Raw genomic sequence first — 17,064 nt, forward strand, 5'->3', positions numbered from 1 at the left:
GAAATTTGATTATAGCGCTAATTTTTTTTACGAGTTGACTTAATCGCGTCGATTAAATAATCGAAGGTTAGTTAAAATTACTTTAATATGACCGAATTATTCAATTTAGTTGCGTCTCTCAGTGGCTGAGTTGCTGATTTACGCGATTTAGTAGTCCCACGCAGATTTATTTTCGATATTAAATTTTGATGTTTCAAGGCGCCAACGATTGCTCGTGCTAACATGATTTATAGTACATTACGTGTATCTTGGCTTTAATCATAATTATTGCTTACCAGACGACACCAACACTCGGATAAGCCTCGAGTTGTGCCGACATTCGTAGCTCCTCGCCAGAACGGATTGTGTAAGCCGCGTCAAGACCGCGAAGAAATTCTGGAGCAACGTAAGCGCGAATTCCCTTATCAACTACCAGGGTACATCGACAAGATATTGAGCCGTTGACATTTCTTGCAGTCACCATATAACATCCAGAATCGTCGAGGGTGGAATGGATTATTTCCAGAGTATGGAAGTTCGAGTCGTCATTCCAGAAGATGTGACGATCTAGAGAAAAATTTTTGTTCAATTTTTTGGAGAATCGATATTTTCATAGATCGGATATGTCGGGATAATCACCGTCTTGAGAGATTTTTGCTTCATTCTTGTACCACGTGATCTCTGGAATGGGATGTCCGATAACTTGACAGGTAAGTCTTACCGGATAAGTCGTCTGCACTCGCCTATCTCGTATTCTCATGGTAAATTGCGGCGGTTTATCTTGCGGTTCCATGCTCAAACTTTTAATGAAATTGTATAATATTATCACTGGCAGTGTCATTCTCACGATAATATATCTACTTACTTTGTTCTCAGTTTTGCATCGGCCTCGATGATTCTTGGATCATTAACTACAAGAACTCTAGCGAAGGAGGACACTTTACCGATCTTGTTGCTCGCTTCGCAAACGTATCTGCCGGAATCATCCTCTGTGATATTCGCGATTGTTAAGAAACATTTGGGACCATCGTAATGTATCGCGAATCTTGAATCACCACGCGGATCTATCTCCGTTGTTTCACGGTACCATCGTATATCCATCTTGGAATCACCGCGAATCTGAAAGACATTCGAACAGGTATGTGTAAAACAAGTTAAATAATTGTTGTTAAATTTTGATTTATTGTGAATTCACCTCGCATTCCAATTTTATCGACGTTCCCTCGAGAGCCTTTAATTGACCCGGCAAGATTTTCGTGAATTCCGGAAGATCGGTACATTCGCTCACTAATACTGAATTTGTCATGGTAACCGGTTCGCCCCATCCATAACGATTTCGGGGCGTCACCCGGAACTTGTACTCTCCACCAGGTCGCAAATTGAACGCGTCGAACGCGTTGATCGGCGTGATTCCCAGCTGGATTATATTGGAAAATTAGAATAATTCATTGTTATTGTACGCTTGAAGTATTATTTATCTCACCTCTACCCATCGTGCGCCTCCGTCACTGCCCAGAAGCCAAGCGTCGACTTTATAAGAGATCACCGGCGCAGGTCCTCTTCTCTCTGCTTTACCCCAAGTCAACGATAACCAATTCTTTCCACCATCAACAGCGACGGGCTCGCTACTGATCGGACCAGGTACGTCTGATAAGAATCACAATAAAATCATATAAAATATAATATATTAATTAAATATTTAATTAAACGTCATTTTTAAATAATATGAAATATTGTATTTCTGAAAAAAAATGTGTAAGCAATTCTCATTCTTTTTTAAGCTAACCTCGATGTCCATACAGATATTCCAAAAAGTCAACAATCAAACAGTTCTTATTGGTCCAGGAACGTCTCAAACGCGAGATAGTAATAGTATCGTTTTCATCGTTGACAAATATCCCATGATCATGTGGCTTCATGGTAAATTATATTTTATTCCCTTGCACGATATATTTTATAACGTGTATATAATTAAATGTATTTGATATTAAATAAAGAACAAAAGCGAGAGATTTGTTTAATATATTATATAATAATACAAAAAATATAAAAATTTAGATAAACTCGCGGTGATAGCATTTATGAAGGGAAATATTGACGAAATAAAACAATTATTTTTTTCACCTCGCGAGATATTTTTTAGCGCAAAGTATATCCTGAGAAAACTCAGGGTTTCGAAAAATAGAGATATACGAAATGAATCGCGTTTCGACGACGACTGAATTTTGAATTTGTGGAATCCGCGAGGTGTTGGGTGGGAGATGAATAAGGATGACAAACTAAAATAACTCGACTCTCTCGAAAGATACTTTTCGAACGAAAGAAACTTGGATGTACTATCGCATTTATTTTACGCGCTTTATGAGTGCTATCTTATAACATTTCGCGAATATATCGATTTTTAATTCAATTAAGATCTTACATTTCAGAATACTACTTGTCACTCGCTTCAAAGATCAGTTTACGTTTGTTTAAGGGGTTCATCAGGCTTGCACAACAGCTCAGATGAATAATCAAGCTAAATATTGACGTCAACTCGCGCTACCGTTTATGTTAGTCCAGGCGTCAGAACTGGCGTCCGGCCATTAAAAGCTAACTATATCCTGCAGTTGGTGCAAACTTGTTTGCCATTCTAATTTTAATTGGATTATACAATAATATTTGATATTAATACAGTTAGGATTTATTGTTACGACATTAAGTTAGGATCTATTGTTACGACTTTGTCTTAAATTTAAACTTTAAATGTAGATAATATTATAAAATCTCACGATTTATTTCATTTTTTAGTTAATATAATATAATATTTTTAGCTAATATAATAAAATAATCGCAAAGTCACTTACTTCTCACATATGACATGTCGTCATCGTGTTCCTCGGCTGCGTCGCGCTCGGTAACGGAATTCCAATCTGGCGATGGGGTCAACGACCTAGCGCGTTGCTTCACCTGTTTGCAAATATATTACTGATTATATTTTCTCCGTTCCAGATATATTCGAATATCCTCACCTTGATAGAGAAGAAGCTTCTATCGCAACCGTATCTATTTTTAACCAGAATGCAGTAAGTACCTTCATCAGAAGGTACGGCTCTTTTCAACGTTAATCTCACGTAATCGTCAATACTCTCCTTGTACGATCTCGGTCCGTCCGTGATGTCCGTTAATCCTTTCATCCAGATTACTAAAACGAAAAAAAAGATAGACAGAGAACAAAAAAAAAAAAAAAGGAAAATGCAAATCGATACTGATGTCCTGTTAAAAAAATACAATAAATTAAGAGTCGTATAGCAAAACTTTACCTCGTGGCTTAGGAGTACCGTTGACACGAAAGGATATACTGACGTCTTCACCGATAGTCACGTCGATCGATTTCTTGGACGGTCTCGAGACGAACACCGCCGGTTTTCCGCCGTCGATGGCGCTCAATGATATTACGTCCACTGTCGCCGACGTGTCCACTTGTCCGTAAGCATTGATCGCTCTACACACGTACGTGCCTCTTTCCGATTCTGTCGCCTCGGGTACAATTAACGTGTGAAGTCCACGCTCGGCGAAGGTTCTCGCCTTCGGTATGGAGAGCGGCTCCTTCCGGTCTCCGCGTAACCATCTTACTTCCGGAGTTGGTGTACCTATACGATAAATCAATGTTCAAAATTCTAATAAATATTTCAAACGGCTTATTACCTTTAACTTCTACTTGAAGAGCGATGGTACCGCCAGTGGGCACGTTGTAATCCTTTAATAAATTGGAGAATCGTGGTCGTCGCGTGAATTCCGATCCAGTTTCGTCGTATTTCAATTTCGAATCGTATCGACTCGTGGATTGCCAATCTAAAATCATATTTCAATCGCTTGTATTTGAATGCTTTTTACATTTATTCGTGTCATATAATTACCTTCGACGTGAACCATATGAGATGTTTCCTCAGTGTGCAGATCGTTCACCGCACGACACGTGTATCGTCCATTATCTGCGGCATTAGGGTTGGCTATTTCTAGTCGATACACATCATCGTCGAGATAGTTCTGTTCATAACGCTCGCCCTGAAGAATCTGCCCGTCTTTTAGCCAGAAAATGGAAGGGGTCGGATGTGCTCGTACACGACATTCCAAGATGAGCTTCTGATCGGAATATCGGTAAGTGTCTACGCGAAAAAATAACGTTAGAACAATGCATGTTACAATTAATTTGCGTACGTGCGTACCTTTAATTGATTTTACAAATGTCGGAGGCGAATGCGTAGGTTTATAATCGGAGTAAACCTTCAAGGTGGACTCAGTGCTCGTAATGCCATGCGTATTCTCAGCTATGCATGTATATATTCCAGCATCCGTAGGAAGTGCGTCGTATAATTCCAGATAGGCCATACCGTTTTCGTATCGCGTTCTACACCGATTATCTGATACATCCAATTTTTGACCATCTCTAGTCCAGTAAACGTGTGGTTCCGGATTACCAAGAACGGTGCACGTCAGTCTTGTTCTCATACCGGCTCCTACGACTCTATTTGTCAATCTCGTGCAGAAGGACGGCTTTTTTGGTTTGTCCCATGAAAGATCCTATAACATTTCCGAAAAATTATTTTTAAAAATTCTGCGCTTTTTGCGAAGCAAAGCAGCATTAAGGAATAATTTAATATCGGACGAGTACCTCATTACTTTGACCGAAGCTGGCGTAGCCAGACAGACTAGGCTCGTAAATGTCAAAATTGATACGTGAAAAATCCGTTTTTGTACGACGGACAGGACGGATGCGTCGAGTGCTTGGTACAATGGTAGCATCGCTGTCTCCGGTCGAATAGTCGTCGTACTTTAGCAAACTAGTCGATCTCGCGCGAATCATACGTTTTTCTCTTTTCTTGCGCCTTCTGTACGACGATCCTGTGTCGAAATAATCCACGGAGGAGCCGTGTAATTTATAATCCCAGTCGTCGAGTCTTCTTCTATTTAATGACGTCAAAGAGTCTCTCCAGCTGTACGATCTGGAAGTACTGGAAAGCGTCGAGATGCCAGAATCAAATCGTGAAGTATATTCTCGAGAATAATCGACGTCGAAAAACATCGAGGTCGATTTGTCGGGTTTGTATCTGGACTCTAACATATTTTTAAGGAAGCGATCGGATTCATTTTCACGTCTTCTGGACCATTCGCTTTCTCTTATTAGCTCTTTTCTTCTTTCTTTATTCCTGAATATCTCTTCCTCTTGTCTTTTTCGTAATTTTTGTTCCTTTTCCCATAATAATCTAGCAGTCTCGTCTCCCCTGATTCTCTTTTCGTCGCTTCTTTTCTGGAGTCTTTCCTCGTCTGCTCTAAATATATAATCAGTTTCATCTTTTTTTGATCGTTCCACGTCTCTCTTCTTTTCTATGCGTTCCATTTCCATTTGATGCAGCCTTTTATCATCTCTTTTCTGACGATCGTATTCCTCTTTACGTTCTGTGTCTAATTTATATTCATTACTTCTGTTAACTCGTTCCTCTTTTCTCGCGCGTAACCAATTTTCATTATCTTGTGATTTCCACTGTTTCTGTTCCTCCTCTCTTTTCCTCCTTCTTTCTATTTCCTCAAATTGCGATTTACTCTGTTCTTGTCGTTTTTGGAAAATCCCGTCATCTCTTTGTCTTTCCTGATATTCATCCACTTTTAAACATACATCTTTATCCTCTTTCGACTGTAATTTTTGAATATCTTTGTTTAATTTTTCTTCCTGCTTTTGTTTTATACGTGTTTCGAGATCTTGATCTTTTTTTGATTCTTTATATTTTTGTTTACTCTTCTCTTCAGCGTTTTCTTCCCTTATATATTCATTTTGTGTTTGCTGTACTACTTGGTCTATTTTAACAATCTCCTCTGTTCTTTTTTCTATTTGTTCCTCTTTTGCCTTTTCTATTTTTTTATCTTCCTGTTCTATTTTTTTATCTTCCCTCTGTTGTGTTATCTTTTTCCTATCCTCTTGCATATCCTTTTTTGTTTCTGCTTGTTGATTTTCTGCTACCTTTATTTTTTCGGTTTGAGTTATTTGTTTTGGTTCCTCATCCTCTTTCCTCGATATTTTAACTTTAGCATCCTTTTCTTGTTCCTTTTCTTTTATTTTCTCTGCAGATTTTTCTATTTTATTAGACTTTTCTTTTTTCGTTTTTAATTCTTCTACATCATCTTTTAATTTTTTGTCTTCTTTCTCTTTTATTTTGTCTGTTATCTCTTTTTCCTTTTGCTCTTGTGTTTTTACTACTTCCACTTGTTCCTGTTTTTTTATTTTTTCTTGCGCAGACTCATCTTTTTTACTAGACTTTTCGTTTTTCTTTTCCTTCACCTTCTCATCTTTTGACTTTTCGTCTTCTTCCTTTTTTATTTGTTTCTCTTGTGTCAGCTTTTCTTTCTCCTTTTCCAGTTTTTCAATCTTCTTGCTTTTCGTTTTGTCATTTTCTTTCTCTTGCTCTTTCTCATCTTTTTTTAGGGCCTCCTCCTCTTGTTTTTTTACTTCCATTTTGTGATCACGCGTATCTTTTTCTTTTTTCGCGATTTTATTCTCTTCCGTCTTTACGTGTTCCTGTTCTTTTTGCTGCGTTTTATCTGTTTTTTCCTTTTCTTCTTTCTGTACTTTTTCAATTTCATCTTTTTTATTATATTGTTGTACAGTTTCTTGCTTTTCTTTCTGATCTTCTGCCACTATACTTATTTTCTCATGATTTTCTGTACTTTGTTGTTCATTATTTTCACTTTTTATTTCTCCAGTTGCTATAATTTTTTTAGACTTCTCTGTTTCGTTTTTTATGCTTTCAGTAATTTTCTCCTGTTGCTTTTCAGTTTGTTTCATCTCTCCAGCTTCTTCATGTTTTCTCAAGCTTTCAGTTTCTTGTGTTGTCTTACGTTCTTTTTTATCTTTTTTAATCTTTTCATCTTTTATGCTTTTTTCACTTTGGTCTGCTTTTTCTTTTACTTGTTCAATTTTGTCGCTTTGCTGTTCTTTATTTATTTTTTCTGTTTCCTTCTTCTTTTCTTTTTCTTTTTCATTTTTCAATTTATTAGCCTCTTGTTTCTCTGTCTTTTTATATTCCTCTTCTTTTTCTTTTGCCTTTTCAATTGTATCATCTTTTGGCTGTTCTAATTTCTCCTTAATTGACTTTTCATCTTCTTTTTCTTGTTTTTGTTTTACTTCTAAATCCTTTTTTTTCTCTTTTTCCTTTTTATCTACTGTATCATTGATTATTGTAGAATCTGCGTTGTCTGTCAACTTAGTTTCTTCTTGTATTGTTTTGTTTATTTCATCGTCTTTTTCGATAGTTGGTTCAATTTCAGATTTTTGTGTTTCTTTTTTTGCAGATTTCTTTTGACGTGCTGTCTTTTGTTTTTCTATTGTCTGGATTATTTCTCCTGTCAAAAACTGATCACATATAATATTTATTATAGATTGCAATTTGCAGATCGGTTTCTCAAGAATTGTTAATCCTTCTAATATTGTCTGTTTATGCCATAATGTTTTCGCCTCTTCTATCGACTCTTGCAATTCATGCAGGCTTAATATTAAATTTGTTGAGAGGGTACCGAAATTTGTATGCTGCGGATCTGCTAACGGTTTATCAGCTGATTGCTGTTGTATTAAAGCTACTGATTTCTCGAGGCTTTGCAAGGTACTGAGCGTCAAATCGGTAGTACTCGGTTTCTCTTGTATTTGCATAATACACTGTTTAATATTCTGTAAAGGTTTTGTCAACGTACCAAGTGCCTCGCATTCGATGCAAATCTCAACGACTGACACCTGTTGTTCCTCTAATTTGTGTCCGATAGATTCAATAGACGTATTAATATTCGAAATATTATTCATTACGTTTGTCGATAACTCCAAGAGTTTTTTATTTCGTTGAATAGATACAACTGCTTCAAACGCATCTTGCACGAGTTCCAAGGGTTTTTTCAAATCCTTTAAATAAATGCTTGGCGATTCCTTTACGGTTACAATGGAATATTTTAACTCGTCTAATGGTACATTAATAGCGGCGGATATACTAGTGTCTATTTTCGTTTTTGATGATTCCGACATTGGTTTATCGACAATTTCTCTCCTAACGAATGAAATGCATTTCTCAAGATTGAATAGAGAGTCGATAATAGCGTCAATTATAGCTTCCTCGTCAGCAGCATTTAAACTTTGCTTGTTTTGCAATAACATGAAATTTTCTTGTACATCAGTAAGTGATTTTGCCATTGTTTTGAGAACTTCAGTCTCGTTATAATCATCTTCCATACGTAATGTAGCTGACTTAATACTTTCCATTGGTTTCGATAATTCTTCGACAATAGACCAGTTTGGTAATATTGATGCTCTTACTTGTTCTTCCACAATTTCAGGTTCTATTATTGTGCATTGTCGAATATCGGCTATCGACCTCTCTATTTCGTGCAGAGGAACCGCTAAACATTCCGTGATCCAGTTCTGACTCGTGTCTTCAGAAATCGACTCGACATCCGGCGACATAACTCGTGCTTCTAAAACTGATATAGCGCGCTGAAGATCGAACAGAGGTTCAGCCAGTGCATTTAATACAATGTCATTATTCGGTCGATCCATTGATGTTTCGACCAACATCTGGTCCTCTATTACAGCGATGGAATGGCGCAGTTCCTCGAGCGGTTCCATCAATGGACGAAGGGCGAATTCATTCTTACCATCGATTGCGAATGAATGCTCATTTGCACGTTCGATAGCTGTCTGTTCTTGAATAATTACCGCTGTGGCTGCATTTTTCAACTCTAACAAAGGCTCTATCATCGTTTTCAACAGAGAAACATTTTCCCTCTCGGATAAAGAAGATGTTGTATCACCTGGTGCGACGATTTTGTGCTCTTCGACGATGAGTGCAAGGCATTCTCGTAATTCGGTTAGAGGCTTTGCTAATGTTTTCAACGCGGAGGCTTCGTCTTCCGACATCGACATCGCGATCTCAACCGGAGATTCAATTGCGCCCTGATCGATCACCATAGGACGCGTGAGTTTTGAAACAGCTTGTTCGTCGATTACATCCGCCCACGTATTCAAAGATGAAGCGTCTTCGGAAAGCGTGTCCGCCACAGGCTCCATGATTACCTGCTGATGATTGCACATTCCTATACATTCCGACAGATTGTGGAGAGTTTCGGCGAACGTTTCCAATGCCGAGATATTTTGTTGCTGTGCCAGTTCGTTTAAAGGATCAGGCGCAACCGCGGTTACTTGCTGAATAGAGGCGACGGAGGCTCTTAGATCCACTAGAGGCTGCGCGATCGACTTTAGTAAAGCGTCAGTTTCCGCTTCTGTGATAATTTGGCTGTCCGCCTCTAATATCACGTGTTCTTGAACGGTGGCGATAGACTTTTGCACCTCTTCAAGAATAGGCTGTAAGGCAAGTTTCTCTAAACTTGTAGAAGATGATTCGGTTTTTAAAATCTGCCCATCATGTTCGATCACATGTTCCTTACGTACGGTTGCGACGAAAGATTTTTCAAGTTGTTGCAAGGGACCAACTAGACTGCTCAACACGGTAACTGGTTTTTTCTCCGCAATATCCAAGATCTCAGATTCTTGCATTTTAGTTTCTTCGATCGTTAAAATCTGTTCTTGTAAAATTCGCAGAGGCGCGATGATATTTTCGAGGAGTTGCGTGTCCGTTTTGGCCGATTGTTTCAATTCTGTATTTGTCGCGAAAGCTTCGATGATTCTCGGTCGTTCGACGACGATGGAGCAACATTTTCTAAACTCCTCGATAGATTTTGCGAACGCTTGCAACGCGGACGCATTTTCAATCTCTACGATTTGTTGACCGGCATTTTCTATGGCGTTTAATTGTTGCAGAACCACCGTCGACGTTCTCAAATTACCGAGTGATTTCGCAAAATCCTTTAATATCGCCGAATCGTCTGTATTTGCCTCCGCGAGTAAATCTTGAACGATCGTAGCTTGATCTTGAATCACCGCAACAGATTTATTCAAATTGTCCAATGTCGGTTTGATTGGCAATCGTTGCAAAGGTTGAGCGATTTCTTGATGAGATGCAATTAAGAAAGATTGCTGTAATTCTTGCAACGGTTGCATCATACATTCTAAAGCAACAAGTTTTATCGATTCTTTTATTTCCACTGTTTGAGACACTTGATCTTCAAGTTTTAATATTGCACTTTGTAACCCTTCGATTGGAATAGTTATCGCTTTTAACAAAGAAGTTTCTCGCATTTCTTGTTGCATTATATTTTGCTTAGCTATAGCTAGTTGGTTTGCTGTTTCTTCCACCGATTTTGCAAACATTAATAAATTCGATAATTTTTCAGTTTCAGCAACTTTATCCGAATGATCGACGATTTCCTCGATGATTGTTAATGGCGTTTTCAGACTTTCGAAAGCTTCGTTTAACGTTTTTACTGTCAGACTATCTTCCTCGGAGACTTGCTGCTGGACTACAACGATTGAGTTTTTCAGCTCTTCTAACACGGGCTTTAAATCCGCACTCGCCAATGGAACTTGATTTTCGCCAAGATCTTTCGTAACTTTCTCCTGTGCCACTGCAATCTGTTGTATATCTGTGATTAATAATTGTTCCAATTTCTCCAAAGGATTTATCACCGTACTTAACTGAACAATCTCTTTCTTCTGTTCTGGTATTTCTAGCAATTCGGCTTTATGACTTTTCAATTCTTCGATTTGAGAGAGTGTTTCGCGTAGAATATGAATCGGATCAACAATCTTATGTAAAATTTCTGGATCAAGTTCTTGATCCTGTCGCTTAATGATTTGCAATGACGGTATAGATTCTGCTTCTGTTTTTAGCTCATTAGTAATAGACATAAATTTTTCTCCAAATTCTTCCACTGATTTAGCAAGAGCTTGTAAAATTGCGATCTGTTCAACATTCGATAATTCTGCTTTTTGAATCAATTGACAAGTTATTGGATCGGATTGAATGCACGCGATCGATATTTTTAAATCTTCCAATGGTTTTTCGACGGCTTGCATTAAATGCATTTTAGATGTTTTGCTTGAACCAGCTTCGGCGACAGTATTAAGTTGTACTTGCTCTTGAATTGTAACGATTGATTTTTGTAGTTCTTGCAAAACGCATGTGATAGATAATTTTTCTAACGGCACTGTGTCTTGTTTTATTTCCTCAGTAACTTCGGACGGTAATGCAACTTCTAGATTTAATAACGGTTCTATGAGAGTCGAAAATGCAATCGTTTTCTTGTCGGATGTTTCTAAATTTCCTACTTCTCCGATCTCGTCGAACGATTTACGCAATACTTGAAGAGGAGAAATGATCGCTTGCAAAGTTTCAGCTTTTATTTGTTTTTCCTGCATTGTATCTTTTTCAGATATCTGAATTAATTCTATTTTTTGCTGACTAATCGTTTCCAAATTTTGTTCTTTAATTTCTTCCAATGAGTCTGTTAGAGATTTTATCATTTCCTTTTTGTCAGTAAATACTTCTTCGATTTGGCTAGATGCTGATTCGGATGTGAATTCTTGTTGTAATACCTCTACTGTATCTTGTGTCTTTGAATCAATTGTCTCTTTAACAAGTGCTTCATTTAATTCTTTTTCTACTTCCATCGATTGCAAATTGTCGGCGCTTTTTGATTCCGTGGAAGGCGAACTAGATTCGTAAAGCGAAGTCTTGTCGCATTTTACTCGATCCTGAGAGTCCATAATGGCTTCTATCAGTTCTTCGAGAGGTCGCGCAGTCGTTTCTTCAATATCATTTGCTTCCTCTTTTATTTTCGATATTTCTGTTTCTCTCTCCTCAGCAATTCTAACAGATTTTAACATCTGGGTCGTATTTACAGATTTAACAGTGTCGTTAATGCACGGCATTAAGTCTTTTGCAATTACAGATAGCGATTCTCCGTTTTGATCGACGTACTTGTCTCCGTCGAGCGTTTGACATAGTGATGGCAATAGATTTCCAAGAGCATCTAAGGGCTCGGCGATAGATTGTAAAGACGTCATAATATTTTCCTTTAATTCTGGTCTCACTCCTGCGTCAGTCAAAGAAATAACTGTACCGATAGTTCGCTCAAAATCAGCTAAGATATCTTCCATACGAGAAAATTTGCTATCTGCTAGTATAGTGGACAAGGAAGACAATGCCATTTTAATAGAGATATTCGTAGCTTGTAAATCGTAAAGAATTTGCACCAAAGCTGTTAGCTCTTGTATTTTCCGCTTGTTCTCCTCAGATTTTGAAGTCAGCGTGTCTTGCGTAGCGGATTTCACGAAATTAATCAGTTCTCTCAACGGCTGTGCCAAGCTACTTATCGCAGAGTTGAACTTTGACATCTGACCTGTCAAGTATTTTTCTTTCTCGTTTTCTTCCCGATTCTCCTCATATTTTTTTGTATCTGCCAGATTATCTTCCGCTTGTTCAATACGGGTCATCGCTTCTTGATTTTCTATAACTGGTATTTGTATTACTTTAGATGCGTCTTCAATCTTCGATTGGGCAACATCTTGAACTACCGATGGCGGTATTTCTGTGATCATTATTACACTCTCAATTTCTTCTTGAGATATCTCTATAATCTCATCGGTGACACTTTCTATTTTTGTGATGACTATGCTATCTTTTTGTTCGACTATCTTCTCTATCGTCGTTATAGAATCTTTCACATGACTTAAGACATCCGTAACGGCAGAAAAAGTTTCTATGATCGGCGCTCCTATAGAAGCGCCTTCTTGTACGAGCTCCGCTTTATGGGCTGATAAAGAAGAATTTAATTCTGAGATCGACTCGGCTAATTCTTGAAACTGAATTATTAAATTATGTGAAATCGCTGACGGTACTTTCTGTGTATTGTCTTTAAGAACATTTAACGCCGACAAAAGTTGATTAGTCGGATAAAGAAAGCCTTCCACAATGGCCTCTTCGTCAATTGGTTCACTACCAGTCTGAATAAGTTGCATTTGCGTAAAGGAGATTTGTTTCTGCAACGCCTCCAAGCATTTGGATACTATTCCATACGTATCTCTGTCAGCGTGTTCTTCCACAGCTATTATAGCGTTTGCTAAACGACTCAAGGTGCCGGTAAGTCGATGCTGAAGAGGAATCTTGACGCTACTAGATCGGCGCGAATAATCAGTCTTACCGATTTGTTTCTGTACTTGCAGGATCGCGGAATTAAGCAACATCAAAGATTCATTGAAGAAAGAGGCTTCTTCCATGTTCGCGATTGCTTCGACAGTATGACAAGCTTGTTTCCGCAAATCATCTACTGCTCGTAGGATAACACTTCTTCTTTCGTCCAATAAACAGGCTTCGGGAACCAAACTTCGTCGGCTACTCTGCACCACTGAAAGGCAGGTACGAAATTCTATCAAAGGCTCAAGAAGATTTCGTAATTCGAAAATTATTGGTCCTCGTCGATCTAGCGTATCTACTTCCTGGATAGCGGTTTTAATATCGTTTAAAAGAGTGGCGATCGGCTTTCCCAGAATGTTCGCGACGTCTGTCTCGAGAGTTTCTTCCGCAGCTTTTTCCAGATCGTTCATGAGCTCCACAATGCTATCCAGAGGCTTGGAGATATCTCGCAGACATTCCAACATTTTTTGTCTCGATGATATTTCTTGAATTAGAATTGGAATTTCCGTTTTAATGTCTTTTAAAACGCACAGAAGAAATTCAAACTCTTTCTCCGCGTCTTCATTTTTCCCACCGACAAAATCGATTGTTTGTTTTATCACATTGTTTTCTATGACATTCAACAGTGGTGTTAATCGATTTAATATCATAAGTTCCGAGACGTCATGTTCGCACGATCTGGAAAGCAGTTCTTGTATATTTGTCAGCGGTTGCGTTAAATTAGTTAGCATTGAAATTGTCTGATTAATTTTTTCTTCAAATGATTCAATTTCTTTATCATAAACGCTTATCATGCGTGTTGTAGAAATGGTCCTTCTCAACTCCTCGAGAAAATTGGCTAATTTCGATTGGGAAAACGTAGGGGTTGGCGTTGTGGATTCCTCGAAATCTTCTAGAATGCCAGTCATCTCTAATTGAAGCTTTTCCAAAGTTTCCGACAAGACTGTAATTAATTTGCTCGCATTCTCCTCTCTTTCTTGCTTCTCAGCCTTTACAGCTTGTAAAGCGACATCCTCAACCATCATTTTGAAATTATCTTCTACTATAAGTTGTTCAGTAGGCACTGCAATAGATCCGGTTTCAAATGGCGTAGACGCGATTTCCGTAAGAGTGCCCGGAATTGTTTCTCGAGAAGAGACTGTAATAACTTCTTCTTCCTCTCCCACATTGATTGTTTTAACAGATTGTTCAAGTTCTTGCTGGTAGAGAGCATCTTTGATCGAAAGTGATATTTGATTTTCGATTTGTTCGACGATATCTACTATCGATTTTAAACACTCTTCTTTCGCATGTTCACGAAGAGTGTCGGTGATAATTTGCAAAAGATGTTTCATAGGTTGACCTAAGTTCTCTAAAGTCAAGAGATCTTCCGGCCTGTGATACATAGAAATAATGTTTTTAAGTTTTAATAACGGTTCTCGAAGATCAATCAATGCTTCAATCAAACTTTCATCATTTGGTGGTTCAGAGTATGACGTTTGAATAGCAATTTGAGTGACGTCTCTCTTTAATTCCTCGATCGTTAAGCTCAGTGTAGATTCTATTTCATCCTTTGTACTATCCTCGGACGTAGATAACCATTGTTTAATAGGTTCTAAAGAACGGCTAATTTGAGAAGCAAGAATGAATTTTGAATCGCTTTTCTTTTGAGATTTTTTCTTTGATATTTCTTTTGTTATAAGTATTATATCTTTCTCTATTTCTTCCAGTAATTTTAGCATAGGTACTATTAATTCGATCGAGGAATCGCTTTCCATTATGTTGTGAATTATTTCTTTCAATTTATTGATAGGATTTATCAAGTTAATTAAAATTTGCTCCTCTTCTGATTCATGCTTTTCCGTTAATAAATTTTTTTGCAGATTTAATAACGAATCAGTTAATTTATAAATCTCTTGAGTTATATCATTATTGACTGGATTTTTTAAATTGGCTATTGTAACGGCCGAAGAACCAATTGTCTGACGTAACGCTTCAATACATGTAATTAAATGATATGAGCTTGCAGATTTTTCTTGCTTTTCTAAAACCGATGATAAAGCAAAATGTACGTCGCTTAAACTTTGATCAATGTTTAGATTTTTCAGCACGTTTTTCTGTATAGCTTCCGCCTCTGACAATTGCTCCATCAATTTTGAAATTTGTTTTTCAGTATCTTCCAATATCTGAAGAATTGTTTTTACTCGCGAAATTGCTTCAGAATTTTTGGAATTTTTTAATATTGTTACAACGACATTTTTCAACCTTTCAATGGCAAAGATTATTTCTTGCAGTATCGTAATTTCCCGAAAAGTATGCTCCTCTGACGCTAAAATTACTTGAAGATCTAACAAGGGCTCTCTAAATTCCATTAAACTGTTTAACGTCTCATTTTCTTTCAGTGTCATCGCAGTATGCGCTGTGTGAGATACGCACTCTCGTAACTCTACTAAACACGCCGCGAGTCTCGATCGCGTTAAAGCCTGCTGCGGAGCAGCAGTTCCGTTCATCGCAACTTTCGCACATTCCATGTAATCTAAAATCGCATTAAACGTCGACTGGATATTGATTAGCAGCTCTAGAATTTCCTCAGATATATTTCGAGTTTCGTCGGAAATTGGTTTTATCGAGGGCAATTCTTCCGTTTCGATAGGAATGTTACAAATGCGCTCGTTGATTTTTTTCAAGATTGCCTGCGTAGGCTGTAAAGCTGTCAATCCGACATTTTCGACAACGTGTGACAGGTGAAGGATAGAGGGTTCAAGAAAATTGCGTATAATTTCTGTGTCCTCCGCTGATGTAATTTTATCAATAGCCTTCAGTAATGCGTGCAGAGGTACTTCGAGATTGATCAAGGTTTCAATTTCCGTGCCTTTTTCTTGCGACATTTCCAATGTTTCATATACATCGTTGACTCGCTCGCGAATATTCGAAAATCGCGGTACTAAGGTATCGGGAACTTTTTCATACGTCTCCAAAGTTTTGCGCAGGATCATTTTTGATTCTAACAGAATATCTTTTTTCAGATTTCGAGTCTCTTCCGAAATATGTGCGTTGACAGCTTCTGTCACTTTTGTTAAATTATCTAATTGTCTTTCTTCAGAAAACGATCTGCTTATCGCCTCTTGTGCGATTCCATTTCCGATGTCCATTTCTGTTCCGCCAACTGATTCTATAGATTGATACGGTTTTAAATTCATGTCAGCTCTATCTTTTGATTTACTTCTTCTTCTACTCTCATAATTGCTATGACCGGAATGTTCCTCGGAACTACTCTTGTCTTTTTTCTTTTTCTTACGCTGTTTCTTTTTCGGAACACCAGTCACGGAATCGAAGGAGGAATCACCACCGATTCCATCGTCCAAACTGGAGCCGGTTGATCTTTCAGTGCTCAAACTACGTTTTCTAGTATCTACTATATCATGTTCCTCTGTAATATGTTTTTGAACGAGACTCTCTGTGATGGAAAGATGCGCAGAAGACAAAGCGTCCGCGAAAGTATCGCTGTCGTCTTGCTTCAAGGATGAAAGGGGAGACAATGGCGGTTCGTCCTTTTGAGCGCTATGAAAGCTCTCGGACTCGATTCGTAGACTCTTTTCACTTTTCGATGACGATATACTTGTTGATTTTTTTCGAGGTGGTCTACTAGGAACTTTTTCATCCTCGTCCATGCTGTATCGAGCTGATCTCTTTAAAGAACCTCGGGAATCGCGTTCAGGCGACGAGAGGATATGCGTCACGTCATCCATGATAGAAACATCCTCGACGTCGGCTTCTGTCCGTAAATCATCTCCATCTTCAGCGCTAACAAAGTAATCGGGTGACACATCGATTACTACCGCTTCCATCAGCAAATTACCAGAGGTAGACGTTTCTTTAACAAATCTCATTGGCGGTAGCTCAACTACATTGTGTTCTACAAGAAAGCGGATTATTTGTTAACAATATAATTATAACAACATTGTTATATTATAATGACTCAGTATAAAAGTTAAATAAA

At 38.0% G+C, this 17,064-nt stretch overlaps 1 protein-coding gene across 4 annotated transcripts in view; it reads right to left on the reverse strand.

Annotated features, from left to right (window-relative positions):
• Positions 1-17,064, reverse strand: part of LOC140674478 (uncharacterized) — a 37,790-nt gene that overhangs the window by 12,367 nt on the left and 8,359 nt on the right. For all 4 annotated transcript variants that reach the window (XR_012048229.1, XM_072908035.1, XM_072908036.1 and 1 more), the window contains 12 exons: positions 4,634-16,980; positions 4,188-4,542; positions 3,879-4,127; positions 3,667-3,813; positions 3,282-3,611; positions 2,991-3,163; positions 2,826-2,928; positions 1,463-1,626; positions 1,175-1,396; positions 845-1,098; positions 619-779; positions 276-546 (listed from right to left, as the gene is read on the reverse strand). Coding sequence is in view for 3 of the 4 variants with exons in the window: in XM_072908035.1 (XP_072764136.1) it covers positions 276-546; positions 619-779; positions 845-1,098; positions 1,175-1,396; positions 1,463-1,626; positions 2,826-2,928; positions 2,991-3,163; positions 3,282-3,611; positions 3,667-3,813; positions 3,879-4,127; positions 4,188-4,542; positions 4,634-16,980 (14,776 nt within the window). In the remaining variant the exon portion in view is untranslated. The remainder of the gene's footprint in view (positions 1-275; positions 547-618; positions 780-844; positions 1,099-1,174; positions 1,397-1,462; positions 1,627-2,825; positions 2,929-2,990; positions 3,164-3,281; positions 3,612-3,666; positions 3,814-3,878; positions 4,128-4,187; positions 4,543-4,633; positions 16,981-17,064) is intronic.

Source organism: Anoplolepis gracilipes, chromosome 16 (assembly GCF_047496725.1).
Source record: "Anoplolepis gracilipes chromosome 16, ASM4749672v1, whole genome shotgun sequence".
In the NCBI taxonomy this organism is placed as follows: Eukaryota; Metazoa; Arthropoda; class Insecta; order Hymenoptera; family Formicidae; genus Anoplolepis; species Anoplolepis gracilipes.